We start from the raw sequence: 27,312 nt of genomic DNA on the forward strand, positions 1-27,312 counted from the left end.
AGTTTGCAGTCTTTGTTCTTGTACAGGGGAAAAAAAAGCTCTGCGAAACCTCCTGATCAGTTTATGGCACCATCCAGCTCAGTTTATTACTGAAAAACAATTTAACCCTTGCAACTGGATAAACAGGCTTTTAGTAATTTCAGTGTCTTCATTTTTTGCTTTTGTGGTAGATAAAGCTACGTGTTTTACCATTTTTTACAGGAAGGTGTTTCCTTGCAGTCATATTTTTCTCCAAATTCCTGTGTTGGTGTTGATGTTTCCAAACTTGGCACTTCGGTTTTTTGTGATAAAAGTAATGTTTGGCCTGATTACCTCTAGAGGGAAGGTTCGAATGAGCACGCCAGCCCCCTGCCTTTGTAGGGGTGTCTCTCTGTCGGTCGTTCCCTGCGAGCGCTAAACTCCCTGCTCAGTCACAGCCATGGGTGTGACAGAGTGCCCCAAAACACCTCAGGAAAGCAGCTTGTGGGGAAGGTGGGGGAACCCGAGAAGTCGTCTGTGGTGCTTTGACATCAGCAGCTCCTCACAAGAGCTCAGCCTTGAGACAGAGACTCACAGAGCGCCCCGCTCCGCTCACCTCCACCCAGTGGACTTGGCTTCTCTGCCTGTGGGAGTTCTCCCTAATTCGTGCAGATGACCAGCAGCGGAAGACAAAGCACCATAACAGATACCGACCCTCCAGACCACGCCACTCATCTTTTTGTAAAAGTGTGTAAACAAAGCAAGTTTATTCAATGTCTGTAGGCAGGTTTGGGGTTTTTTTAAATGATGGTGTCAGTGCAAGGGGGAGGTGTATCTATCCTGGTAGTCCCAGTGCTCTGCTGCCATAGCCCACGGTCTTCTAAAGGCCTCTGTAAGCTTGTGGCCAACTCTGTGTGCACCTCAGCTGACCCACTTTCAGTTTTGAAGCTGACACAGTTCATTTGCAGGCTGGATATTGGTTTTATTTTACTACTTTTCTCATACTGATTTAATGAACTTTTAGTTACGTGGTTTATATTCACAATGATTCATCAAGGCACAGTCCTCTTCCAACCAGGAGAGCAGATAATTGCTGTGAAAGTGCATGATTATGACTGTGTGAGACCCATATTTTACATCATATTATAATGAAATCCATTCAGGCCTCCCTGTTGCTCAGAGAGGTTTTAAAAAATAGATTTTGTATCATTCAGCTCAAGAGAGAGCAACCAAATTATTGCTGAGAAGTTCTGCTTTCTCTGAAGTTATTAATTGATATTTTGGCTAGGAAAAAGAGAAAAAAAAATCTCAGAAAAAAAATATCCAGGAAAAATCAAACCAGCAAAAACCAACCAAAAAGGTGACGTTTCAAAAGAATATACTTAACAAGAACATCTGCTGTGTAGTCATTTTGGTGGGAGGACACTGAAGGAGAAGTAGTCTCACAGACAGTCTGCTCCTTTAAAGCTTTTCTAAGAAACAATATAAACTGAATGTTCTCAATTGTACCTTATTCCCTGTGTACACTACGTTTCATTTATTATGGGCTGGGGATAAGAGTTCAGCACAGAAGCTCAGTTGTTTTATGGTCCCGTGAAATTGCCTTGACTGCCCAAGAAATAACCTCAGCACGTCCCTGAAATAGGACTCAGAATAAATGAAAAAGCTGGCAGACGAACTTTAGCATAACATACTCTTTAATGTGTTAACAGCAAGAATATGGGCAAAACTCTGCATTTTTTGGACTGTATTCCCACTGACTCATGGCATTAATTCAGACAGTAACCTCTTCCTCAGAAGCTAGACCCAGCAGCGAGTATACAGGCAATGGAGAGGGGAGAAAAAAGATGAATATATTAGATAGCAACCTGCTTTCTGTCTAGAAGCCCAGTTTAGATAGTGACATTTACGGCATAAAAGGAAGGCAAACTCTGAGCAAGGAGAGCTGTTGTGCTCCTAGTGATGTGTTGGTGTCACGGTAGGACTTAGATCCACCTTGGATCCTCCTCCTGTGGCTGACGGCCTTGAGGAGGACTCATTTGGGGGCCTGGAGGGAAACAGAAGGAAAAAAGGCCAGATGGCTTTTGGTTTGGGTTGGGGTTTTTCCAAGTTTCCCTGCTGCCATTTGCAGAGAGTGGTCAGGGCTTGCTGGGACCATGTGTTGACTGGTGAGGCAGAGGAGGAGCAGCCTGCTTGTGCCGTAACTTGCCCGTTCCCCCGTGCAGGCCTGCATCAACACCACGACTCCTCTTCGGCTGCTGCAGGTGCCAGGATCAGGCCCTGATGTCCCCCTGGCAGGGGAAGGGAGAATTCCAGGCTGGTAAAGGCAGCTGTGCAGCCCCCGGATCAGCAGGGGTTACTGCCCCGGCCCGCTGACGCATGGCTGGAGGGGCTCCTCCTTGCAAAAAAACTTTAACAGGAATTGCTGTTTTCCTTTTGCTGGGAGAAAAGTGTATGTTTAATGCCCTGTTCCCAGATGCATTACATAATAATCTTTAACAGTTCTGATCACATGTGGGCAGGAAAATATATCATTACATATATTAAATATATAGGAGTTAGTCTGCTGAGTTTGTCTTAAACACCAATATCCTTTATTTATATTCGCTGCGATAGAAGCAGTAAATCTGTACTGATTCTGTTTTAAATCTGCAGTGGAATATGGATATTTTATTTCAACTTTCTTTGCCAATACTGGAAAACCTAACATGACTTAAATGTGTTACTGCATGAGAACCAAAAAATTGATTTAATACAGCAGCCTACTTGCAATCCCTGGCTTAAGTAAAATACAAAGGGTAAAATCCCTCTGTCTAGGATGTGTAATGCACTGATCACCAGAGCCATGAGCTCTGCATGGGAAATACTATATGACTTGATAAGAATCATGACAGAAAACGTGTGTGCATCATGTAACAGAAGAACCTGGTTCTTAGGTCTGTAGTTTAAATTTTCTCTCCTGAAAGAGCAAAATAGCTTAACAAATCTTCCGTCAGCCATGCTGCTTAATTGCAGCTGGTTGCTCGGGGCACTCCTGTATGCCAGTGGTCTGGAAGGAGGAGAAAGCTCTTCTGTGCCTAACACAAGGGGTTATATTTTCACTGCAAGTGGTTCAGTTCTGCCGCAGGTGGGAAGAAGTTGAACAGTTACAAAAAATAATTCAGATCCAATGTAAGGTAGTTGCAGTTCTTCTCAGTAAAGGGCATTATTTCCAATTTGAGTAGTCTGAATTTAATCCTGTGCTGTGTCTGATATCAAAGTATAAAAAATGAAATAGTCCCAAAGAAAAGAAAATACAGCAATGAGAAGTGTAAGTGAAGACAAGACAAATGGATTGTACATTCAGACCTCTATAAATTTACATTGATTTTTCATGCTGCAGTTGTTGTAAGTGGTGTTCGGATGAAGGCAAAAAGTTATGTTTTTATGAAATAAGAGCAAAATGATAAAATGAAAATAGAGGTCATTTGATCTCTTACTTACCAATTGTTTGCTACATTTCTGAGTACCTAGTTCTTCTATTATTACACAATACAAAAGAACTTTCAGCAAGAAAAGCTGGTTATTGAATGGTGCTTCATAGAATGAAAAATAAAAATATAAGAAAAATCAGCATTTGCTAAGACATAAGACACCAAGGAAAATCAAGTTGTAAATCATTCTTCACTGAGCAATTTTCTTAACAGTTCAACTGCTGTGGGTGTTCTGATAACAAGCAAAAACTACACCAGGTGGGTGCTGAGGACGGACTACTTAATTACTAATACGTTTCCACATATTTGAATTTTATTCCAATCAAGAAGTTTAATTAAGTTGTTGAAAAATGTAAAGAAATGTAGTATACAGCCCAAATGGCTATATTTATTTTATTGAGAAGATAATGTGAAGTCAAAGCTTCTTTACCTTATCATGGTGTTTGTTGTTTAGGATGAAATTTGAAAGTCTGAAGCTGGGAACACGCTTGATGAAGCTGCTTACCTCTTTTGGTAGCTGGATTTCACCCAGGTACGATTTATGTTCCCTTCCCCTCCTGTGCCCCTATACTTTTACTTGGCACACACAAATGTTTACATTTTGGGGCAGAAATAGTCTGCTGAGTAGTAAAACTCAGGTGGAGGTCACTGGTCAGTGAAAATGAGCAAATGAACCTCAGGGTGCGAACGCCATCTGATGCCATTAGCTGGGGTGAAGTTGCTGCCTGGCAGCGGGGTGAGAAGAGTGAATAGCATCACTGAGGCACCGGGCTGGAGCGCTGGCAGCAGAAGCCACCACTTTTCGGATCAGTATTTTGCATGCATATGGTTTTCACCAATACCTCAGAAGAAATCCAGCTCTGGGTTCTGGTAGATGTCTTTAATTGTAAGACATCTCAAAATTGTCTCATTAAACCACAGCTGAACCCTCGGAACAGTGAGATCAGTTCGTTTGCTTTGATTTTTTTGCTTGTGTGTGAACATTTAGCACAGAAGTGACTTATGATGCATATCTCCCTGTCTAACTGGAGCAAGATAAAAAGCTTCATGGCAAATGCACAGGCCCATGTGACTGAGGAGAGAAGGTAGAGAGATTTTTCAGAAAGAAAATGTTAAAAACATCATTGCTGTCTGGGGGTGCTTCGCAGAGAGTCTGTAAGACAGGGTTCTTCATCATTGTCTCCATCTCAGCCATCCAAACAGCAAGCGGGAAAGCACGATGAGGTGGGATGTTCAAAACATCTTCTACAGCTGGGAAAAAGACGCATGAATATGAAGAAGGAGACTCACCTGCTACTGTACTCTTTGGGTAAATAACTTACTTTACTTTCTACAAGTAAGAGAGAAAAACCAAGAAGTGGGAGGGTTGGTAATACTTTAAGCAAAATGGGGGCAGCAAGCACAACAATACGTAAAAATACCATGCAGCTGTGTATGTAATTCCCAGTAACCACCATCAGCGCTCTGCCTGCTGTGCTGAGGAATGGCAGTGTGTTCCTGACCCTGTACATCCCCCCAGCACCTCTAATACCCCGTTAAGGTCTCGTGCTCACAGTGGTTGAAAATGTTTGAAGGCAGCTTTGATTTAAGTCTTTAATTCACCTGAAATGGGAAGGTTCTGAGAGAAGGTGATCAAAGATGACATTTTGGTTTGGTGGAGCAGCCCACCAAAATGTCATAAACCCGTCCCCCTTCCCTCTGGATCGTCTTCCCAGGAGCTAATACAGTCTCTTGCCAGGATGGACACTACACTGACAACTGCTCCTCTGTTTAAGCAGCTAAAAATATCTCTGGCTATCTAAATTCAGTGGAAAACTGTATGAAAGTCACAAAGTATTTCATGAAGAATTTAGGCTCTTAGAATTACGCCAATGTTAAATAAAACAAGTAAGGAGCAAATTTTTGAAGTCAAATGTAGCAAGGCTTAAAGTATCTTGAAAGGCACAGGGGGGACATTTACACTGTTCCATAGTTACATGCTTTGGACATCAGGTGACATTTGTTGGAAAGCTTCAAGGCAGCGTATTCATGCAGATAGGAGTCAAAAGCCCCAGAAAATACAATCTCCTTGAAATTTTTGCTCAAATTACAGAACCTGCCTCTTCATTACAACTCTGTACTGAAAGCAGAGGGATGTGCAAACTCTTACCTTTTATTTATCTACAACATGTTCTATAGTTTTCATTTCTATAGTATGTGAATGCTTTTCATGTGTTTTCAGATTACACATGACTCTCTCTCATAATGTGTTTGCATTACATAGCATTTTTAAATAAAAAAAAGTTTTAGGTTAATTACAACAGAAGAAAGGCGATTTCCTGTTGGGTGGGGACCACCAAGTCATCCAGATCTTTGAGATGGCATTTCCTTAAAACAAGCATCCCTGATAAACAAGAAAGGGTTTGGCTCTCAAGAGTTAGGTCTGGTTAGAACATAAATGAGAACTACTCACTATTTAAATCAGAGCAAATATAGACTAAGGCAAATCTCTACTCATCACATTCTCATTGGACAAGTCCTTTTCTTTTGCACTGTCTCAGTCTAGGGCCATTTCAATGGCTGTACGGGCTGTAGTAATGTCTGTAAGGGTCTGTTTCCCAGCAGTGACCTTTGGTTAGGTTCCTTTCTGAATCCCGATTCCTTCAGTGTTTAAGTCAGTCCTCTAATGCTTTTGCAGAAAGTTGCGTGGAGAAAGAGCTGATGGACATCACAATCTTTAGGGAGAACTTTTAAACTCAGTTAAAAAATGACTGGCCTGGGGGATTATAGTGGACAGTTTGGGAGACCAGAAGGGTATTTAATTCCATTTCCTATGTACCTGCAAACCATTGAAAGGAAGCAATTTTGTACGAGTCTACGTAACCTTTCATTTACTTCAAAGTCTCCAAATAAGGATGTATTGATTTAAATCCTAACAGCCTCCAGCAGGTTTTCAAACTGTATATGGTGAAGAATTTTTAAATGTCATAGGAATAAAGACAAGACTTATCTGGTTAGGGGAAAATGGTTCCTTTGATGTTTACCTCTTCCCAAGTTTCTCTGCAATTAAGAACTGGCAAAATGAACTTGCTAATAGAACCACTTAATGTTACTACCACAGCAGTATTTAGTGGGCATAACCAGCTTTCACTGCTTTGTGCTAAGTATTTCATGACCATATAGTGATCATCCAGGCAGCCAAGCTCCAGTATTGCAGGAGTGTTTTCATGTGCTCTTACGGTTGTATGGTATGACCTTGGCTCAGGCAGTCTTCTACCATGCCAGCTTTGGTGCCCTGGATAAACACAACCCTACTTAGTACTTGCCTAATATCTATATAATCCATTGATCATAAGCAAAGGTTGCTCTTGTATTAACTCAAGCTCTTGTGGTAGCCATGGGACCAGCAGGTAATCTTTGGTGACTTTCAACTTGGTCAATACAGGTAGCAGCGCTTGGGAGGCAGGAAGGGAGTGTGGCAGCAGAGAATGAGAATAAATAGCATAGCTGCACCTTTTTTCATATGATTAGGGTAATGCTTTGATGATCCAGGACACAAACCCCAGTGGAACCTGTGTGTCTACAGAGAGGAGAAGGTGCATAGAGAGGCAATCCTCTGCTAGGGACATAAGCAAACTTTTACAGTCACCTTTTTCTCATTATCATTGTAAGGGATTTCTCAACACCTGCTTCCTTGCTTTCACCCTCCCAGGCTGCAACAGCCCACAGCCGAAGCAAGCGTGAAGGAGGCTCTGCCCCTGGCAGCGCAGGTATTCTAGAGCAGTGCAGCAGGGCTTGATCTAGTGCTTTTCTGCTTTTTGCTTTCTCCGTTTTACACTTGAAGAGGGGAAGTCTTGCCTGACTGTTTCAAAAGTTTTATCAAGCTTTGTGTGATAACTGTGTAAGAAGTCCTGGTCCAGAGATGATGGTATATAAGCAGGCAGAAGCTACGTCAAGTTAGAGGAGGTGTGGTTACTGGTTCAGCAGTGTTTCCAGTGGAAAGCCCATCAGAGCCATGCTTTGGAGTCTGCCCGAGCTTTGGTTTACTGGTGAGTCTGAATATTCTCACTTAGACCTGGGTTGCCTTGAATGTTTTGGAGCCTTTTTTAGGGGCAGTGGCTGCCCTGTAAAGTAAAGGAGGCTATGTATAGTGATGAATCATAGAATAGAATCATAGAATGGTTTGGGTTGGAAGCAGCCTTAAAGATCATCCCGTTCCAACGCCCCCTGCCATGGGCAGGGACACCTACCTCTAGATCAGGTTGCTCAAAGCCCCATCCAGCCTGGCCTTGAACACTTCCAGTCAACTCTCTCCAGTTTGAGCACAGGGAGCCAGTGGCTGTTTTGGGCTTCTTGAGTCTGCCACGTGTGACAGAAAAACATCTCAAAGCATCTGAGCTTATTCACATGCAGACTGACTCTCCTGTACCTTAAGTGTTATGGAGTAAGTTTTGTTAGGTTTAAGATTAGAAGGTGAACGAATATGTTGCAAATCCCCTCAGCTGATATTTATAGCCAGCACTCTCTTCAAAATAATCTGAGGATATGTGAAATGTCTTGAAAAATTTCACATGTGTTTTGGCGGAAATGGTATTTTCTGCCAAAGGAAAGAGCAAGCAAATTAATACAGTGTGTCGTACGATAGGATGAAGGGCTAGTGATACAGTAATGGGTTAGTGAATATTGCTGGAAACTGGGCAGAAGGCAAAAAATTAGAACAATTGTCTCGTTTTAGTAAGATTGTTATTTTGAGTTTCATTTAAGTGAAAGCTCATTAATGGTTTCTGTTTCATTGTAGAAGCTCTTCTGCAATGATCCTGTTTTCCCCATAATCTCTGTGAGGCTGGAAGGTTCCAGTGGCAGGACGCAGGAATGATGAGGCTTGGGGTCCATCAGCACAGCCCTTGGATCATGAATTATTTAATTGTTTTCAATTAAGTACAAAATAGGCAGCAAGTTAGCAATCCAGTGTGCAGTTAGGAGCCTCAATTCTTCGTTATATCTGACCTTACGAATATACTATTGCTCCTTGTTCCTGGATTGAATTCATGTTTGAACATGGAAGAATTTTGCTTTGATATTTGAAATAAGCTGGTTTTGGCCAACAGAATGTGTGGATGAAACTTAGTTTCCTATAGACTGGTGCCCTTTGTCGTCTGTAATACTCCAGTGGGGCAAAAGTCTGGCAAAGGACTCTAGGTAGTAGATTTACACATGTGCTGATCAGCCAGCCAGTATTCCTAGCAGCTGAGTTTTGCCTGGTTTTCTTTCAGCTGCAACACTAATTTTTGTCTCCTTCCTCATCCAGCTGCCAATTCTTACTACAGCTATGGGAATACAGTCGTCTTCAAGACTTAAGTGCCTGGAAATTGGCCATGGGGTCAAAAAAAAAGTGACTGGTGCAGAAGGAATCACAGGCAGATGATCAGACAGTATAATCAAAACCATGTTATTTTCTTAGGAAACCTGCTAAAATTGAGTAATTGGAATATAAACCAGAAAACACCATGAATTGGACCTCAGCAGTTTTCTGGCTCCCGTGCACTATGTCAGAAACTTAAATTGCCATTTGGAAGTCCTGCTTCCATGGGGAAACATTGAGCTGGCCGACAGCCAGCATCCCAGCTCTGGGGCATTTTTTCTGGAGCCGCGTCTGCGAGAGCTGAGCAGGGCACGCACGACGCACAGCGTGCACTGGGGCTTCCCGGCTCTCGAGTCCCCCGGCTGACCTCCGGGGCTGCATGAATCATCACGGACCCAGCAGCAGAGGTGGGAATGCTGTAAAAAGCAATTTATTTCCTCTTCCTGTACGCCAAGTACTGCCATATATACAGGCTCCTAAGTAAATTATCTCGTATGCGTAGCTATAAATTACAGCCACACACATACTAACAGATTTTTAAAAACAACAAAAAAACACCACATATTGTTCTCATGTACTCTTTAGTTACTTTGTAGGACTCCCTCTGTTCATGACTGTTTCTGTTATGTTATTGTTGGAAGAATAAGCCTTCTCAAAGTAGATCATCATAAGGATGGAATGTGTCCAGTGACCACTTAAGTAGGAGAAAATCTCTTTGCTGCCAGAACCAGTTTATTGCAGCTGTGATCAAGAAGCGTCTTGTGTGCATTTATTTGTTTGTTCTCCAGTACTGTATTTAATATTGAGACACTTTGCTAATCTCTTTAATGTTACCTAATATTTTTCCAAACCAAAAGCAGATAAATAGAGCAGAAAAGGTCAGAGAGAGCCCCCTGTTTTTTCAGCACAGAGAGGACAGCCTTGTATGTTGTCAGATGTCCAGCGTAACTTGGTTACCTCAGTATGGACCTGTTATTGGCAACCAGATGTATTTCTTGCTGCAAGGATTAACTTACGTTGCTTGTGTCACTCGTATAATGTGTGCTCTTTGACAGATATCGCTGTAGTTTCCTGTGAAAAGGATGGGCTTGTGCTTCAACCATATAACCAAAAGTTAAGATGTCCAGGCTTTTTCCCCTGGCTGTACCATGGATTTCAGCGAACTTGCCTGAGTACTTTATTACTTCCCCCCCCCTCCGGCCTCTTCCTCATCCTCTGTACAGCATTGCTCAGAAGGGAAAAATAGGAGAAAGTTAATCTGATTGTTAGCGGATACAGACAATTAAGCAACTGTTGGCAGCCAGATTACAGTCATTACTGTGTGGAGGCCCAGAGGTGCTGCCTCCTTCCCTGGATTGCACAACTGGTGGATGACAAAATGCTGGTGCCACCTCTGCCTCCACCGTGCCGCTCAGGGTAGAGACCGTCCCTGTAGGACGCTCTCTGCTGAAGGGGTGGGGGACTAGAAGACAAGCCACACAGAAAGGTTCATCATTATATCGGTGGTTTTTTAGGAGAAAAGAAACCTTCTGAGCTGTTTCAGACAAGTGTCTGGAGAACCAGAAGTGCTCTCTTGCCAGGGGTGGGGGGAGCGTTAGTACCTCTGAGCTCCTAGTACAGGCATGGGAAGAACAGGCAGGAGGAGTTGACCAGTGGTTATAGAAGATGATTAAAGGTTAAGGGGGATTAATTTTGCTAGAAATCTCATATGATAGGGATTTTGAATGTGTGAATAAAGGGCACTAATGGGACAGAAACTTGAAACAGCACTAGCTGGAAAGACGAGTCATGCTGGAGCTGTATCAGCACCCACCTGTGACGTACAGCCCTGCTTATGTTCTCGGGATGGCTTGGAGGTGTCTCAAATAATTCACAAATACTGGGTCCCGACAGGGCCGTCAGCGTTGTGTGCACATGTGAATTCCCACATAGGCTTCAGGAAGAGGCACAGACCTCTGGAGAGGAGGGGTTGTTTCTGGTGGCCGTTTCCCTCCACAAAACCTGCATGGGGAAGCCAAGGGAGTCACGTCCCCCAGTATGCAAAAGCAGGGGACCAGGGAGCTCGGGGGGAGTGGGAGGCACGAAGGGCAGGGGGTAAAGGCATCAGTCTTCAGGAAATCAGGTAGGTTAGATAGAGACAGAGATGTCTGAAGAAGACTCCAGGCAGGAGGATCTACAGTGAAATTTGAGACGGCCTTATCTGAAGGCAGGCAGATCTGCCTGCAGGCTGGGTCTCTCTTTCATGCTATGCCAAGTTCCTGCAGCGAAGTTCAAGCAGCGCTTGGCTTTGCAAGGGCCTGTTGATCCCCAGCCCCGTGGGAGCTGCTGAGCAAGCACAAAGGCCATGGGAGAACGCCGAATGCTCTATTCTGCCCAAAAAAGTGAATGTATACCGAATACAGAGGGTCCTTTTCCACCTCATCTACTGCCCACTTATCATACCGAAACACTAAATGGTGCCAGGCTTTTTTTTTTTTAATGCAACCCATGATTATAAACTGCTATTTCAGTTATATATGGTTTTAGTTCTAGTTCATCATTACAGATACTTCAAGAGAAACTCATATTTGCAGAAGTAAACTATAACAACAAAATCTCATATGACTACACGGAGTGCTTCAATATTGAAGTACATCACAAGGCAGAGCTGTACGGATACTTGCCAGGCTGTGAAAAACGCGACAGCACGGGTTAGACAGAAAAGCGAGGCTATCGGAGATCAAACCTGTACCTCATTAGCCTCCCTTTAAAAGTGACGCGATGTGTGTTTTTTACACGTACACATGCAAATGTTGCTTGTTTGATTCATACAGGAGGGTGGGTTTATTTTGTATAATTAGAAGTAATCCCATTACTTTGTAGGGCATATGCAATGGGCACATTTCATGTGATTTGCAAAGATAAGGCTCCATGGAAGGCTTAGAGAAGCATGCCTCCATGCTGACGCGAAAGCATTTAGTTTGCGAAGAGCACACTGCCATAACGAAACAGAAATTCAGGTGGAGCAGGATATAATTGCTGCAGGTACTTTAAAACCACCAGATCACTTTTCTGATGCCTACTATGCAATTTGCAACATAACAGATCTGCCTGCTGGAGGGGGTAAGATGTAAAACTTGTTTCTTATGCCTCTCATGTGACACGGTAAGAACAAACCCCACTCCCTGTGGAGGAAAGAGAAAGCAACCGGTGTACCCAACAAAAATGTTGTTTGGCCAGTTCACATTTAAATGTTGTTATTCTCTTGATCTTCTTCCCTCCATTTTAAGATCTGGTTTTGCCCTTTCGCAGGAGGGTAAGTCCCACCGAGGAGCCCGTTGCATGATACAGCATTCTAAGAACGTGCCTAGCTTTATTCTGCAGACCAAACTGGAAACTTGCAACAGGAACTACTCTTTGTTTGGGTTTTGGTTTTTTTTTTGTTTTTTTGTTTTTTTTTTTTTACGTGGTTATTCTTAACAGGAAAACCAGGCAATTGTTAGGGTTGGAAGGGACCTTAAAGATCACCTACTTCCAACATCTCCCACTCGATCAGGTTGCTCAGAGCCCCATCCAGCCTGGCCTTAAAAACTTCCAGGGATGGGGCTTCCACCACCTCTCTGGGCAACCTCTTCCAGGGTCTCACCACGCTCATGGTGAAGAACTTCTTCCTAACATCCAGTCTGAATTGACCCATCTCTAGGTTTAATCCATTCCCTCTAGTCCTACCATTACCTGACATCCTAAAAAGTCCCTCCCCAGCTTCCTTGTAGGCCCCCTTAAGATACTGGTAGGCCACTATAAGGTCTCGTTGGAGCCTTCTTTTCTCCAGACTGAACAACCCCAACTCTCTCAGTCTGTCCTCATAGGAGAGGTGCTCCAGCCCTCTGATCATCCTCGTGGCCCTTCTCTGGACACGTTCCAGCACGTCCATATCTTTCTTGTAGTAGGGGCTCCAGAATTGGACGCAGTACTCCAGGTGGGGTCTCACGAGAGTGGAGTAGAGGGGGAGAATCACCTCCCTCGACCTGCTGGCCACGCTTCTCCTGATGCAGCCCAGGATACGATTGGCTTTCTGCGCCGCTAGTGCACACTGACGGCTCCTGTTGAGCCTCTCGTCTACCAGCACCCCCAAGTCCTTTTCTTCAGGGCTGCTCTCAAGCCAGTCACTGTGCAGCCTATATCGGTGCTTGGGATTGCCCCGACCCAGATGGAGGATCTTGCACTTGGTCGTGTTGAACTTCATGAGGCTGGCATGGCATACTACTAGTAGTATGATTTTTTTCCCTTAGCTGCTGGCTTCTATTAGGTCAAATACAATCAGATATCTATTTAAATGGTCTAATTGTCTGTGGCTTTTTTCCTCCGTCACCCTCCAGGTAAATATCAAATTACAGTTTCTCTCTGTCCTTTACATTAGGACATGGGAGGTGGACTATAAACAATAAACCTTCACTCACTTGTCAATGTTTGTGACTAATTGCTACCCCTAATCACTGTTACATAAACAACTGACACCTCTTAAATGCTTGTATCAAATGCCTTACTAAAAACCAGATGATCTGGCTTTAGAATCTCCTCAAATTATTTGTAGCCATCAACAAAATAAGTACCTTTTCCTGCTGAGGTATATTATTTCCCCAGTCTGCTAGCACATCCCTAGTGCTCTATCACTTATCTGAATAATTATCAGAGGGATAGCAAGTCCATTAGCTGATTCCCTTACTGACCAGTACAGCAAATTAGCTGGAATCCCACTGTACTACAGTAAGCTCACATTTCACAAATATTTCCGTACTTGCCTGTTATCAGTAACTGCATTACATCGTCATTGATTTTCAACTCATTGAAATGTCCCTCATTTCAAATATTTTTAAATAGATTTCCACCAGTTCAGAGTTATCAATCTCACTTCCCTGCTCCTGTATTAATAGGCCTTTTGTATTCCTTTCCCCCCCAGACATGTTGGTGAAAGCTCTTCTTTCCTTATCCTTATCCTGTTGTTAATTTACTGTTCTCGATGCCCTTAGCTTTATTCTCTGAGGCTTAAATCCAGTCAGTTGATTGTTGGCAGTCCATCTTCCTTCATCCAGCGTAAGGCTACCTCACCGCTTTCCGCTGCCGTGGCGGGTTGACCCTGGCTGGAGGCCGGGTGCCCACCAAAGCCACTCTGTCACTGCCCTCCTCAGCTGGACAGGGGAGACAAAATAGAACAAAAGGCTCGTGGGTCAGGATAAGGACAAGGAGATCACTCAGTCATTACTGTCACGGGCAAAACAGACTTGACTCAGGGGAAATTCATTTAATACCAATAAAATCAGAGTAGGATAATGAAATGAACCCAAATCTTAAAACACCTTCCCCCCCACCCCTCCCTTCTTCCCAGGCTCAGCTTCACTCACAATTTTCTCTACCTCCTCCCCACAGGGGGACGGGGAATGGGGGTTGTGGGCAGTTCATCACACGTTGTCTCTGTCGCTCCTGCCTCCTCAAGGGGAGGGCTCCTCACACTTCCCCTGCTCCGGTGTGGGGTCCCTCTCATGGGAGACAGTCCTCCATGAACTTTTCCAACATGGGTCTGTCCTTCCCATGGGCTGCAGTTCTTCATGAACTGCTCCAGCATGGGTCCCTTCCATGAGGTGCAGTCCCTCAGGAACAGACTGCTCCAGTGAGGGTCCCCCATGGGGTCACAAGTCCTGCCAGCAAACCGGCTCCAGCATGGGCTCCTCTCTCCACAGGTCCACAGGTCATGCCAGGAGCCTATTCAAGCATGGTCTCTCCTTGGGGTTACAGCCTCCATCAGGCATCCGTCTGTTCTAGCGTGGGGTCCTCCATGGGCTGCAGGGGGACAGCCTGCCTCACCATGGTCTTCACCAGGGGCTGCAGGGGAATCTCTGCTCTAGAACCTGGAGCACGTCCCCCCCCTCCTTCTTCACTGACCTTGGTGTCTGCAGAGTTGTTGCTCTCAGTCATCTCTCCTGGTTGTTGTCCACGCAGTTTTTTGTTGTTCTTTTGTTCTTGGTGTTCTTCCTCCCTTCCTCCCTTCCTCTTCTTAAATCTGTTATCCCAAGGGCACTGCCACCATCACTGATGGCCTTGGCCTTGGCCAGCAGTGGGTCTGTCTTGGAGCCGCTGGCACTGGCTTTTCAGTGGTGCCCAGCGACAGGACAAGAGGTAACAGGCACAAACTTGAGCACAGGAAGTTCCACCTAAACATAAGGAACTTCTTTACTTTGAGGGTGGCAGAGCACTGGGACAGGCTGACCAGGGAGGTGGTGGAGTCTCCATCTCTGGAGACATTCCAAACCTGCCTGGATGCATTCCTGTGCAACCTGCTCTAAGGTGACCCTGCTCTGGCAGGGGGGTTGGACTAGATGATCTCCAGAGGTCCCTTCCAACCCTGTGGTTCTATGAGTCTATGATTCTATCAGGCAAGGGGAAGCTTCTTGCAGCTTCGCACAGAAGCCAGCCCTGTAGCGCTCCCCCCCTCCCCAAAACCTTGCCATGCAAACCCCATACAGCTGCATATCATGAAACTACAGAGCACGTGGCTACTATGATGCTTAACTTTTAAGACCAAATTGTAATGCCTTCTGAGGCTCACTTTTTCTCTTCTCCTCTCCTAGCTCGCATTTTGAGCTCTCCCAGTGCTGCCGGTATATCCTGGAAGAAAAAGGGCAGAGAAAATTCCCTTTGTTAGATGCTGGGCTGCTTCCTCTGCTGGGGCGGTGGAGGGTTGTCCCGTGTGCAGCCAGTCTCGAGTGCTGCTGTCTGAGAATTAATCCATGATCTCTTGGAAACCAAAATTTCAACTCACTCTTCAAATTAGTTGTTTGTACCACACCGCAGGAATTTCAGTGACTCATAAATCCTGTTATTTCAAAGTAAGGGAAGTACTTGAAAATATCACGCGGAGCTTGAATGTTCAAGCCTATTTCGCAGACCGAGTTCTCCTGCTAATCAGGACGTGTTGCACCTCTTTGCTCTGGCCTTTACCTCATGTTTCTTGTTCTGAAACGAGGTACAGCAGAGTGAGATCTGTGGGTTTGCTGCCACCCTGTATGTATTTTATTATGCCCGACCACAATATGACGACTTTCTGGAAAGCAGCCATATCCCAAACAAAACAGCAGTTGCAAAAAGGAGAAGTTAAGAAAAATGAAAGGATTGTAGCTAAAAGGAAGATATTATTTAGTTGCCTTTGTACTCGCAACCAAGTTTGATATCAAATATACCCAAAGCAGAACAGGATGAACGGAAAAAAAAAAAAAAAAAAAAAAAAAAAAGAAAAAAAAGAAAGAAATACAGTGCAAATGTTGAGAAAGATTGCTTTGATCTACTGACAAATTGTTGCTTATTTTCTGCAGTTTAGTAAGCCCACTAGAGCAATACTCTTTCTTCCTATTCTATCCTATCCTTATCTCTGCTTCTGCAGCCAAATACACAGCTTGCCTTTTGCTAGCCAAGTCATGTCGCACGGCTCTCGGCCCTCTTTTCAGATGCGCAGAAACCCATTGGATACGAAACACCAAGTCTTAGTACCTCTGTAATAGTGATTTTTTTTTATTATTTTTCTTTGAGGGTGAGCAGATGACCTGAAAAAAAATACACTCGTTCAAAAAATTTGATCAAACGTGATTTCTTAAATGTATTGTCATCTAAATTAGGAATACCTCCCTTAACCTTTCTATTTCTTAATGGCAAGGTGACCTAAGACTTCAAAATTCCTTTCTCGCACTTAGGTGCCTGTAGGTTAGAATGATGTTTGAAAACATCTAGCCAATGTTCTTTTGGGTACGTACAGTAGATTATTCAGATTTTTCATGGCCTTACAATTTTTTTTTTATTTTTTTTTTTTTTTAAGGCTAAACACTTCCACTTAAAAAAGCACTTGTGCACTTTTGAGCCGTGAAAGCTCTTAGTGCAGCTTAGCAGCAACAACCTGCTGAGATACTCGGGGAAAGACTAAAGGTTCTAGCTTGTCACTTAAGTTGAAAAGGAAGCTGCTTTAAGCTCTTACATAGCACAGCAGCAGCCCTCAGGTACAGAAGCTCAAAAATCTCGCAGCAGCCTTGTGTATAAAGACAATTCGACTTAGTAAAGATGGCTTTGGCATTGGTCAGAGGTAGCCTGTTCTTAACTGTGACTTAGAACGTTCCTCTCTGTTTTTGTTTGTCAAAGTAGCCATTTAAGAGGACGAGCATTAGGAAAACAGCACAGGTGACTTCAAAACTATTACTACTTTAAACGTAAGACAGAACAATCCACAGCCCTCTGAAACACGCCACGGGATCCTTAAGGTTATCAGCAGGGCTTAATTCTGTACCTTTTCCCCCAAAATACACTCTTGCCATGCTACAGTGCTGCTTTAATACAAATAATAATAATAAATATAGGAACTTAAAAAACCCACCCTTGTAGCTTTCTGATACAATTGGGTTTGAGAACCACTGAGGCTTCACAAATGAAATACAGGAAAGGGTATAGGATGTAATAGAATGAGCTCAGGCAGATTACAGCATTCATCTGACAAACCACAAACTTGTTTTTGTTTGGTTGTTGTTAAATACTAACTTTTTACAAAAGTGAGTTTAACAACTTCTGTAAAGAGGGGGGATTTCTGAACTACAGCGGCGTTAACAGATTTTAGTATGTTCCTTGGTTCCTGCACCAAAATCTGAGTAACTGGCATAACGAATCCCGAGCTAAGTGACCCCTGACAGATGTACATGCCTTAATTTGTACAAGTCGTAGTACTGCTCTGGAGACCCCACTTGGAAAAAACACATTTCATAAGAATTAAATGGAACTCTAGGCCAATGTATCAGTATTTTGTTTGTGAGTTACAGAAAGCCTGCACTGGGTCATTAACAACAATAACAAAACCCAGATGCCTTATTTCATCTACAAAACAGTCACTAGAAAAATCCATCTAAACAACCCAGTGCTATAACATACACAAGGTTCTGGTACATCTACACTAAGTACGTAGACTGAGGAACCTGGATTTCTATTAAGCCTGCAAAGTGCCTACCCATGGCCTGCCAGCCTAAATGTTGAGTTCATTCACATTCAGCCTGGAGAAGATAAGATTCCAGGGAGACCTTATAGCAGCTTTCCAGTATCTGAAGGGAGCCTACAAGAAAGCTGGAGAGGGACTTTTTGCAAGGGCATGTAGTGGTAGGATGAGGGGTAATGGCTTCAAACTGGAAGAGGGTAGATTTAGATTAGGTATTAGGAAGAAATTTTTCACTCTGAGGGTGGTAAGGCACTGGAACAGGTTGCCCAGGGAAGCTGTGGATGCCCCATCCCTGGAAGTGTTCAAGGCCAGGCTGGATGGGGCTTTGAGCAGCCTGGTCTAGTGGGAGGTGTCTAGAGGGGTTGGAAGTAGGTGATCTTTAAGGTCCCTTCCAACCTAAACCATTCTATGATTCTATGACATCGTTTTAGCAAGCCAGTATGCTATGGACCTTTGGTAGGAAACACAGCTGTAGTAAAGTTTTAAGTAGAACTATGGGGTCCATAGCGAGAACTGAAATGTTATCTGCAAGTATGAAAGAAACAATCAATTTATTTATATATATCCTGGAGTAAACTTATGCTTTCCTCTTAAATATGAGGTTTGGTGATTTTATACCATTAATGGGAGGGCCTGGTCAAGAACAAATGAGTTCTTGACTAGAGTCACCTGACTCCAGTACCTCCTCTAGAAGATTTCTAACCCTTGCTTTATAGTATCTTGGCAAAATATATACCTTAATATCATTAATTCAGAAAAGGTACTGCTAATATATGCACCCATCAAGTTTTGCAAACCAGACAACAGAACTCTTAACAATTCACATAAATGTAGTACGTAGTTTTACAATTGCTTGCGAAGTTTCAATCCAAGAGGTGTCAAAATAGCAAACCACAAGCTCCTTATTCCTGATGAATGCTTTCAAGGCTGTCCTCCCCCAGCTGTTACGTTAATGCATGCATTATGCCCTCAAGCGGAACAACAAGAGCTGATCTGCATCAATTGGGAGAGGTAGCTGACTCCCGGGTGACAGAAGCACATTAGTGAGGTGCCACGCAGGAGCCCTCTGTCTCCAAACACAATTGTCCAAGGCTGCACAAACCCTTTAAATAAGGGGGAGAAGACAAGGTGGTCCAACAACAAGCAGTCTTGAACTGCATCCATTTGGATGCGAATACCTCACCGAAGCACTCTCACTTTTGACAAAGCCTTTTTAATACAGTTTTTGCCCAGAATATAAGAGAGAACTTTAAATTATTTTCATTAGTTCATTTCTTGGATGTAAAAGGTCCATTCCAAAATAACCAAGAAATGATAAAGTATAACATTCAAGTGTTTATACCTTTGAGTTTATAATTGCAGAACACTTAGATTTGAAACGAAAATTAACTCAAAAGGAAGCATTTTATTTCATTACTCAACCACAAAATTGCGTAGTTGACCTATCACAGAAGTTACATATTATTTCAGAATAAATTTGGAAGTCCTAAACATTTAAAAGTTCTAATGGTGGTGGCTTGAGAGGAATCTTTCCCATTGTAAACTTTTTTGCTTCAAATTGTTTCAACTCTTCAGCTGATAATTCGCTCTTTGGTGTAAATAACTTTTCTGATGTAGTATTGTTTGTGACTGCAGAAGATGCTGATGTTATGTTATGTCCAGAGGCACTGGCAGTCTGTCCAAATAAAGTACTGCTTGAAGAGGAGGGAGAAGCTGCCGCTGCTGCGTTAAAAGCTCCGAAGGCTGTAAGTGGAGTGGTGCCTGAAGAGTTCACAGCAGCAGAATTGCCAAACCCTGAAAACCCCGAAGTTCCAAAACCACTAGTTGTTTCAGAAGTTTTAAATGAGAAGGAGGCTGCGGATGGAGCCGCCGGGCTGCCAAAACCAACAGAATGGGACACACTAGGAGAGGACGTCACACCAAATGCAGGAGGATTACAAGCAGCAGAAGAGCTCCCAAAAGCAGGGGTGTTTCCAGATGATGCGCTGGTGAGGCTGGAACTTGTTTTAAAGGAGAAACTGCTAGCACTGTTACTGCTGCTGTTCACAGGAAAGCCTGCAATTATAAAATTTATAAAAAAAGTTAGAATGTGCACAACTGTGATACTAAGCTACTGCTGTATTTCAATACTGCAGGAGAAGAAAAACCTCAATAAAATGTTTAACTGTTAGTTCTTAATGCAGGAACTTACTTGACAACCCGAAGCCTGATGTTTGCTGTCCTCCAAATCCAAAGGCAGGCAGTGGTTGAGTGACTGTGTTCTTTAATTCAGATAGCTTAAAAAAAAGCGGGGAAATGCCTTTCAATAAATACTTGAAGTAAAAATACAGCTGCCCAGTCCAATTTAATACAACTTACTCTAAGTTAGACCCTGATCACTTTCATTACAACTGCATGCTCTTGCAGCTATGAAAAAAATGCTTTAAGGCTCTACACTATTCTCTGTAAAACACTCCAGAAACACCAATATATTGCAATTTACAGATTGCTGTCTGTCAGTCAGTGACCTGAACACCTCTTCCAGCTCTCGTTCTCATATCTTACCTATTTCAGTTAGTGCTTTATGACCCTATCTATGTCATTGCCTTGACTTAGTCCGTTCTTTCACCTTCGCAAATCTAGTCTTCAACCGTGCTAAAGCCCAAAATCCACTTCTTCGCCTTCAGCATTGAACATAGCAAGGGGTATGAATACATTACTAAAACTTTAATGTGCTTCACGCAGACTCCACTTAAATCAACTTACTCTGTCTCCCTGATTATTTAATACTGACTTTAACTCAAGCATTCTTTTCTGACACATCTAGATTCACAGGTGTTTGTCACCTTCACAGGAACAACTACTATTTGCATCTTCAAATTTTATACAAGCAGTTTCTCTCTCACCTATCTATCAATTTCTCATTCTGGCATTACCAAAATGTTCTGTTTATCCTAAGATGACCTGGAGAACAATTCTGGTCTCATCTGCTGATTATACCTTTGAAGAGTCAAATATCAGCACATGGAAGAAAAGGTGGGGTGGATACTTGCCTCTTACTATACATGTACTCAACCAGATCCTGACCTTAAGCTATGGTTACTTCCACGAGGCTTGCAATGCTAGTATTCCAAGCCTGGGATCCAGCTGCTGCCTTGGTAACACGGAACCATCCTGATTCACTACTGTCCTTAGTTAACTAAAGGGTTTTATAATACCTGCCTGCAATTCACCAATTTCATGATTCCAAAGAAAGGTGGATGTTAGACCCAAAACTGTGTTCACAGACTTTCACGTTCACCTGACTCAGATAATCTTTCAGTCACATTTCTATCACCTATAAAAAAACCACATAGATGGAGAGATGTGGCAGTTTTCAAACTGCAATCATTACTCTCATGTAATTCCTCCTTACACCCTTTCCACTCTCTCTAATGTTCCCAGGAGTGTTCTAAGATTACTGTCAAGGTCCTTGTGCCGCCAGTCAGCCAAACACTTTCATGCCACATGTTTTTCAAGGCTGCAGTGCCAGCACGTAACACATCATAGTTGAGATTTTCAGAACAGTTCATAGATCTACCATAAAATTGCTATTGAATCTAGGAATCAAACATTTTCATTTCTCAGCTATTTAGGTGCAAACAAGAATGCTCTAAAAAGAATCATGTATATTTGGTTGTAAAATATAGTATCCTGTGATCTTCAAAGCAATACCTATCACCTATTTGTATAAGGCTAATAGAAGTGTAGTTAAGTATTTGATAACAGCTGAAGTTTCTATAGAACACTTGCAAAATCTCTTCATTAAAAACAAGGTGCCACATTACAACTACCATGTCTTAGAAATCTTTGTAACAGAAACTAACGTTGATGTTTGCAGGACAGTTTGGTAGGATGTGTCTAACGAAACATGAATCTAAGAAAAACATTTGCCCAAGATTAATAAAAAAAATGACATCAGGAACAAAAACATTTTACCTTTCATTAACACTTACCAAAGCCGCTTTTGTCGATGCATTTAAAGTTTTCAACTGAAGCAGACGATTTTTCCATTGTTCCGCTAACTGTCGGACAGAATTTATCTAAAAAGGGGGAAAAGAAAAGCGTGGGTTTATTATTGGTGAAGACATAAAAAATAAAGAAAACAGAGAGATCTGAAAACTAAACTTAAAGAAGATTTCCAGAATTAGAAAAGAAACTTCATTAAGCCAAGAAGAAAAGATTTTTGCTTTCGTGAAACTTCAAACTGAGAAGCTGAAATTTTTGTTATTAACACAGAATTCCTTTCAATTCTCTTACTGTTGACCTTAAATCAACTTTTTTACTTCATGTAACAATAAGATTAAAAAAATGTCCTGGGGCTTTCTAAATCTAAGTTCTACCACTGTCAGAATTAGGTGCTTGGGGGAAAAAAAAAAAAAAAAAAAGACACCAAAACCCAACAAACCACACATAAAATATGTAAGCTTTAAGTATAAGAGAACAAGCTCTTCAGTCTTTGTTTTATTTCTGGCTTGTCCACTTACATTAAGTACACTCATTAAGCTGAAGCTCTAAGATTTGCTTTAGCTTCTCTCCCATTTTAAAAAAAAAAATGCTCACTTTCAACACACTGCAATTCAGAACACTTTAATAGTATTGCCCTAAAATATTTAGCTTTGCAGAAATTAACTTTCTTAATTTAAATCAACCCCTTTAATGTGATCCAACAGATTACCGCACAGAACATATACAGCAATAAATAGTACCTATGTCTATTGGATAACTGTGATTAAACAAGAAACTTGAAAGTCATTAAATAACTTAGGTTTCAGTAATTTCAAATGTGTATTTCCTATATTTAAGTTTATCAACACACCTTATTCGAAGCCCGACCTAATTGAATTTTCATTAAAAACTAACCAAGTAAAATGTATAATGTCCCAAATGCCTGCAAGAGTGGCATGAGTAATCTTTTTGTAAATGAATTCCTTAATTTTTCAAAAGGGTCTTACATCACAAACATCAATAATTCTTTTGTGTCTAGTCACATGCTGGAAGATCATGTTGCTTGGCATCAGCTCTTACACAACAGACTGGAAAATTCAGATTTTGACCCAGTTTAAGAATAGAAACACATGCTTTGGAAGAGACATGTTGTAATTAAACACTTTGTGAGACAACTGTATCATACAGTTCTCATCTATATACCGAGACTTTCATGAACTTGCATTCAGTGCTTCAGTGAGGCCACAAATGTTTTTTTTAACAGCCAGGCATAGTGTATTGTTTAATCCTTTCTGTTTTTTTTTTTTAGTTGAAGTTTCTTAAAAAAATTCTCTCCTGTCTTTGAAAATGCAATTCTGATAATTCTAAACATGTGAAGCAAGAGTGGTGACAATCACAATTCCTTCTGTAATACAGAACCAAAAGGAAGAGGAAAGAGTGCAATGTAGCTTGATTTAGTTTGTACTTGCATCTATCCAATAGCCTAATTGCTCTCCTGGCACAACATTGAACTGTGCTAGCTTCCTTGATATTGATAGCACTATGAGGGAGGAACAATGCATATAATTTTTTATATATACATATATATAAATATACATATATATACACACACAAAAACCCATATATATTACTTCATTTCTAGAAACATATATACTCCTTCAGAAGTATCTGCTATTTTCAGCATTAAGTCCCTGCAATAAAGATATGTAAAAGAACAAAGTCAAATAAACTTCCTCAGCGTTCTACCTAAAGTGCTATATATCCAGCTATAACAATCAAACTGACTAACAGCATACAAAGTATGAAACTTCTGAGATAGGATTCAAATAACTTCTACAAATAACACACACGAGCAGGGACAAGACTAAGACAAGGAGTGTGTAGGTTTAGAAAGACCATACATTTAACTGAGACTAGCTAAAAGTCTATTGCTACCACTTTTTGTAGGAGCTGATATGTCTAGAAATTTAGGCCACCAGTTTTAGAAGCACAGATCTGATAGTTTTACCCTGTGATCTCAGACAGAAATAGGAAGTTACAGTAGAGCAGGCACGCTAGCAGCTATTTTTGCATTCTATTTGGTGCACAAAAATTAAAAAAATATTTTGACATTCTGATAATCTCCTGGAGTCTGGTAATTAAACGAGTCAAGAGCTGCCACCTGAAGAATAGTAACAAGTCCTATCCCACAATGTGTCCACATCAGTCAGCATTTTTTTTAAATACTTACATAGTTCTGAACATCATTGTTTGCTCTACAGTTATAATACTCCAGATGCAATTCTTCTGGTGAGAAATCTGCAAAGCCTGTAAGGAGAGGAATAATCAAAAACCTCCAAGAAAATATATTAGTACTTCCATTTGCCCTCTACAGTTATGAAGAGATGGGCCTTAGTACATTATCTGTAAGTCAGTTACAGTTGGAGACACAAAAAGGATTAATTACAAAATTTCAAAGATGAATGTCCAACATGAATTTGCCATAATCCAATATTCTTTTCTGTTACAGCACAAGGCAAATCATCACCTTCCAAATGGTTCCACAGAGGTACAAAAGCGTAAGAAACATCCTAAATATTAGCAATACGCGGCAACACTAAAAACCATTACCTACCTGAGATATTTGGCTTTTCTTTCATTGGTGAATAAGATGAAAATATCCATTGTCCTGAAGTTTCCCAAATTTCCATGTCTTTGGCTACACATTCGCTAGAAAAGAAAACAAAGTAAAACCACAGGCGAAAGTGAAATTATACGGTCAAAACAAAACCACCAGAAGCAACTGCCTAGTTCGAATCTAAAGTTAGATTCAAAGACCCACTACCATGAAAATGAAGCATGACACTAGTCTGAGTGAACAAGAATAGCACTCAGTTCTCCATGGAAAAAAATGCACTTATTTGGCAAGATACATAAGTGCCTCTTCAAAGCATTTTACTTTATCATCTAACTGCAAGTAAATCAAACCAGATCAAAAAAAATAATCCCAAACCACACAAAGTATTTCTTTAATCCTCGTATGGCATATGCTGTCACAGGATTTTCCCTGAAGCTGTTGATCACAACACAATTTAAAACCTTCTCAATACTAAATGATTTTACAATATAAATGAATACACACAGTATTAAATAGCAAAATTGAGAAAAAAAGAGGAAGGAAATAAAGAAAAAAAAAGAGAATAGTGTTCAATATCAGTTTATGAAAGAGAATCAAAAGCATAAAAATCCAGACATTGCAAAGGCAGAGAAATAGAAGCTACATCAACAAAAGATAATCCAAATGTAAACAAAGAGTGAAAGGGTAAAACTGAAGTAGACAGGCAAATCACTACATAGTAAGAAATAAACAAAGATTCTAACTATTTCAGGTATTTGCTGCACAATACACATTCACATTTGAGAAGCTGAATAAATAATCTGTTAAGCATCGTCTTAATGTAATCTTAAAAAAAAAAAAAAAAGTAAAGTTTTTCCAAAACCTCACTTCTTCAAGAAATCACACTGCCTGTTACTTCTCATCACCTGCCCTGTAATCATCTTGAACCTGCTGGTCACTCTCAACTGACTCTAACATACACACATATGAAACCAGGTTTCAATCATTTTGCCATTAGCAGAACAATTTTTATCTTCAGTGTCAGGAAAACTAAGTCAAATAGTTCATCTTCTTAGACTTTTTTAAAGGGTTGAAATGCTGTCCAGGGGGCTCTGACCCATTATTTCTGAGTACCAAAATCTTTGTTTCCTTCCTTATCCTTCTGCCCACAACTTAAATACCATACCATCTTACTAATATCACAGTTGTCTAGCTGCCCAACCCAGGTTCAAAACAAGGATCACTTTCTTCCCATGCCAGCATAATGCCAGAGAACTAAATGAAGTATTGTTTTCTCCGGTTCTGACTGCAGGTCCCAGCTTCCTCCTCATGATTGTGTCCTCTGCATTATCTCTTGTAAGGCAGTGAGCTTTTAAACCGCTCATCCTAAATGCTTTCAGTGAGACAGGACTATATCTTACAGAAGCCTCTCCTCTTCATCTTTATAGCCATCAGCAATATTTTGACTGCTCATTAACGCAGAGAATCTGTTCTGCGAAAAGTCTGCATTTCTGCTGCCGCCGCCTGATGATCCAAAATCAGAGGAGCCAAAAAATCCTCTTCCGTGATCTCTGCTGCCACCCCATGCGTTAGACTTGAAGGTAGATGGCTGGATAACATTAGTGTATCTCTGGTTAGCAGTACCCCACGCATTGCCTCCTCCTCCTCCTCTGCTAGTGCCTTCCAATAAAAGAAAACAACAAACAGAAATTTTAAATCATTAAGATACTGAACAATACCACATCAGTAAAAACTGTAAGTATAACTATTCTTAGGGGGGCAATAAGAATCTTGAAAAGAAAACGTATAAGGTTTTTTTCCCCCTAATGAGTTAACCTAGTTATTTAGTGAGCTTAACCCAGCGAGTTCCGGAAGCGGGAGACGAAGGTGAACTAGTCCTCACATCACCACGCCAGCACCAACCCCTCGGCAACGCAGAAAAGACACTGTTTCAGTTTTACTTATGTGGTTTCATAAAAGCAACTACCCCAGCAGAAAAAATAGTAAAGGAAATTTAACTCACAGTACGCTTACGTTAGGGGATGTTAAGACGCCTCGGCGGCTGCCTCCGGGGGCTGCCTCTCCCCGGGGGAGGCCGCCTCTGCACGCCCAGCCCCCCGGCCTACAGGCCGCTGTGCAGGCCCCACGCCTCCCCCTCCGCGCCTCCGCCCTCGGTGGTAGTACCTTGGTAGTGGGGTGCGGAGGACCCGTAGCGCCCGCCGCGGGGATGCTCGTTCCAGCACCTCTCGCCGAAGCGGCAGCGGCCCTGGAGGAAGAACTGACAGATGGCCATGGCGGCCACCCCCCCCTTCCCAGCCGCCGCCACAGGCCGGCGCCCTGACGTCAGACGCAGGCGCCGCGCGGCGCGGCGGGGAAGAGGCGGAGCCAAGGCGCGAGCCCGTCGCCGAGCAACCGCCGCCGGCGCGCGAGGCCAACGGCCGCAGCGCTCCCAACGGCCGGCGTCGAAAGAGGGCGGCTGAGGGCAGGGGCTGTCAGGCGGTGGGCTCTGTCGCCGCGCGTCGCGATACACGGCACGGCCTGGGGCAGGGGAGCGTCGCCTTCAGTGGAGACGGCGAGGTAAAAATCGAGGGGGGAAAAAAAACAAACAAACAAAACAAAAACCCCCAAACAAACCCAAAACTACCAGGCGTATGTAAACATCACGAGCATCGTCACCCTGCGCAAAGGTTGAGGCATTAGGAAGGGACGGGGGATGGGAGGGATTGAGGAGCAGCGTGGAGCCCCACCACCAGGAAAGCCACACGGAGAAGATGGTAACGTGTTGAGGGACACGCTACTTCTCACATGTCGTTTCCTTCATCGTACTTAAAAGTTTTTCCAGTAGCTTTAAAAAAAAAAAAAAAAAAAAGAATTATTAACCCCCTTGAAAGTAAAGTTAGAAAAAGGCGCTTCACAATTTTAAAGGCAGATACAAAAAAACCCACCAAACCACCATCAGTCTGTACAACCTAAAAAGTGC

At 42.3% G+C, this 27,312-nt stretch overlaps 1 protein-coding gene across 3 annotated transcripts; it reads right to left on the bottom strand.

Moving 5' to 3' along the window:
- Positions 1 to 19,155: 19,155 nt before the first annotated feature.
- On the bottom strand, positions 19,156 to 26,716 carry NUP42 (nucleoporin 42). 3 transcript variants are annotated; one of them, XM_054190164.1, is made up of 7 exons: positions 26,517 to 26,711; positions 25,754 to 26,012; positions 24,351 to 24,445; positions 23,967 to 24,043; positions 21,745 to 21,831; positions 19,962 to 20,046; positions 19,156 to 19,825 (listed from the first exon to the last, which is right to left on the bottom strand). In XM_054190164.1, the coding sequence occupies exons 1-7, from the start codon at positions 26,623 to 26,625 to the stop codon at positions 19,257 to 19,259; spliced, it is 1,281 nt and encodes a 426-aa protein (XP_054046139.1). In that variant the 5' UTR covers positions 26,626 to 26,711; the 3' UTR covers positions 19,156 to 19,256. The 3 variants fall into 3 exon arrangements, with proteins under 3 accessions (XP_054046139.1, XP_054046141.1, XP_054046140.1); XM_054190166.1 differs by lacking the exon at positions 19,962 to 20,046 and having other exon boundaries at positions 19,663 to 19,825; positions 26,517 to 26,715; XM_054190165.1 differs by lacking the exons at positions 19,156 to 19,825; positions 19,962 to 20,046 and adding an exon at positions 20,097 to 21,086 and having other exon boundaries at positions 26,517 to 26,716.
- Between the last annotated feature and the right edge of the window lie 596 nt (positions 26,717 to 27,312).

The sequence above is a fragment of the Rissa tridactyla genome, chromosome 2 (genome assembly GCF_028500815.1).
Source record: "Rissa tridactyla isolate bRisTri1 chromosome 2, bRisTri1.patW.cur.20221130, whole genome shotgun sequence".
NCBI lineage: Eukaryota > Metazoa > Chordata > Aves > Charadriiformes > Laridae > Rissa > Rissa tridactyla.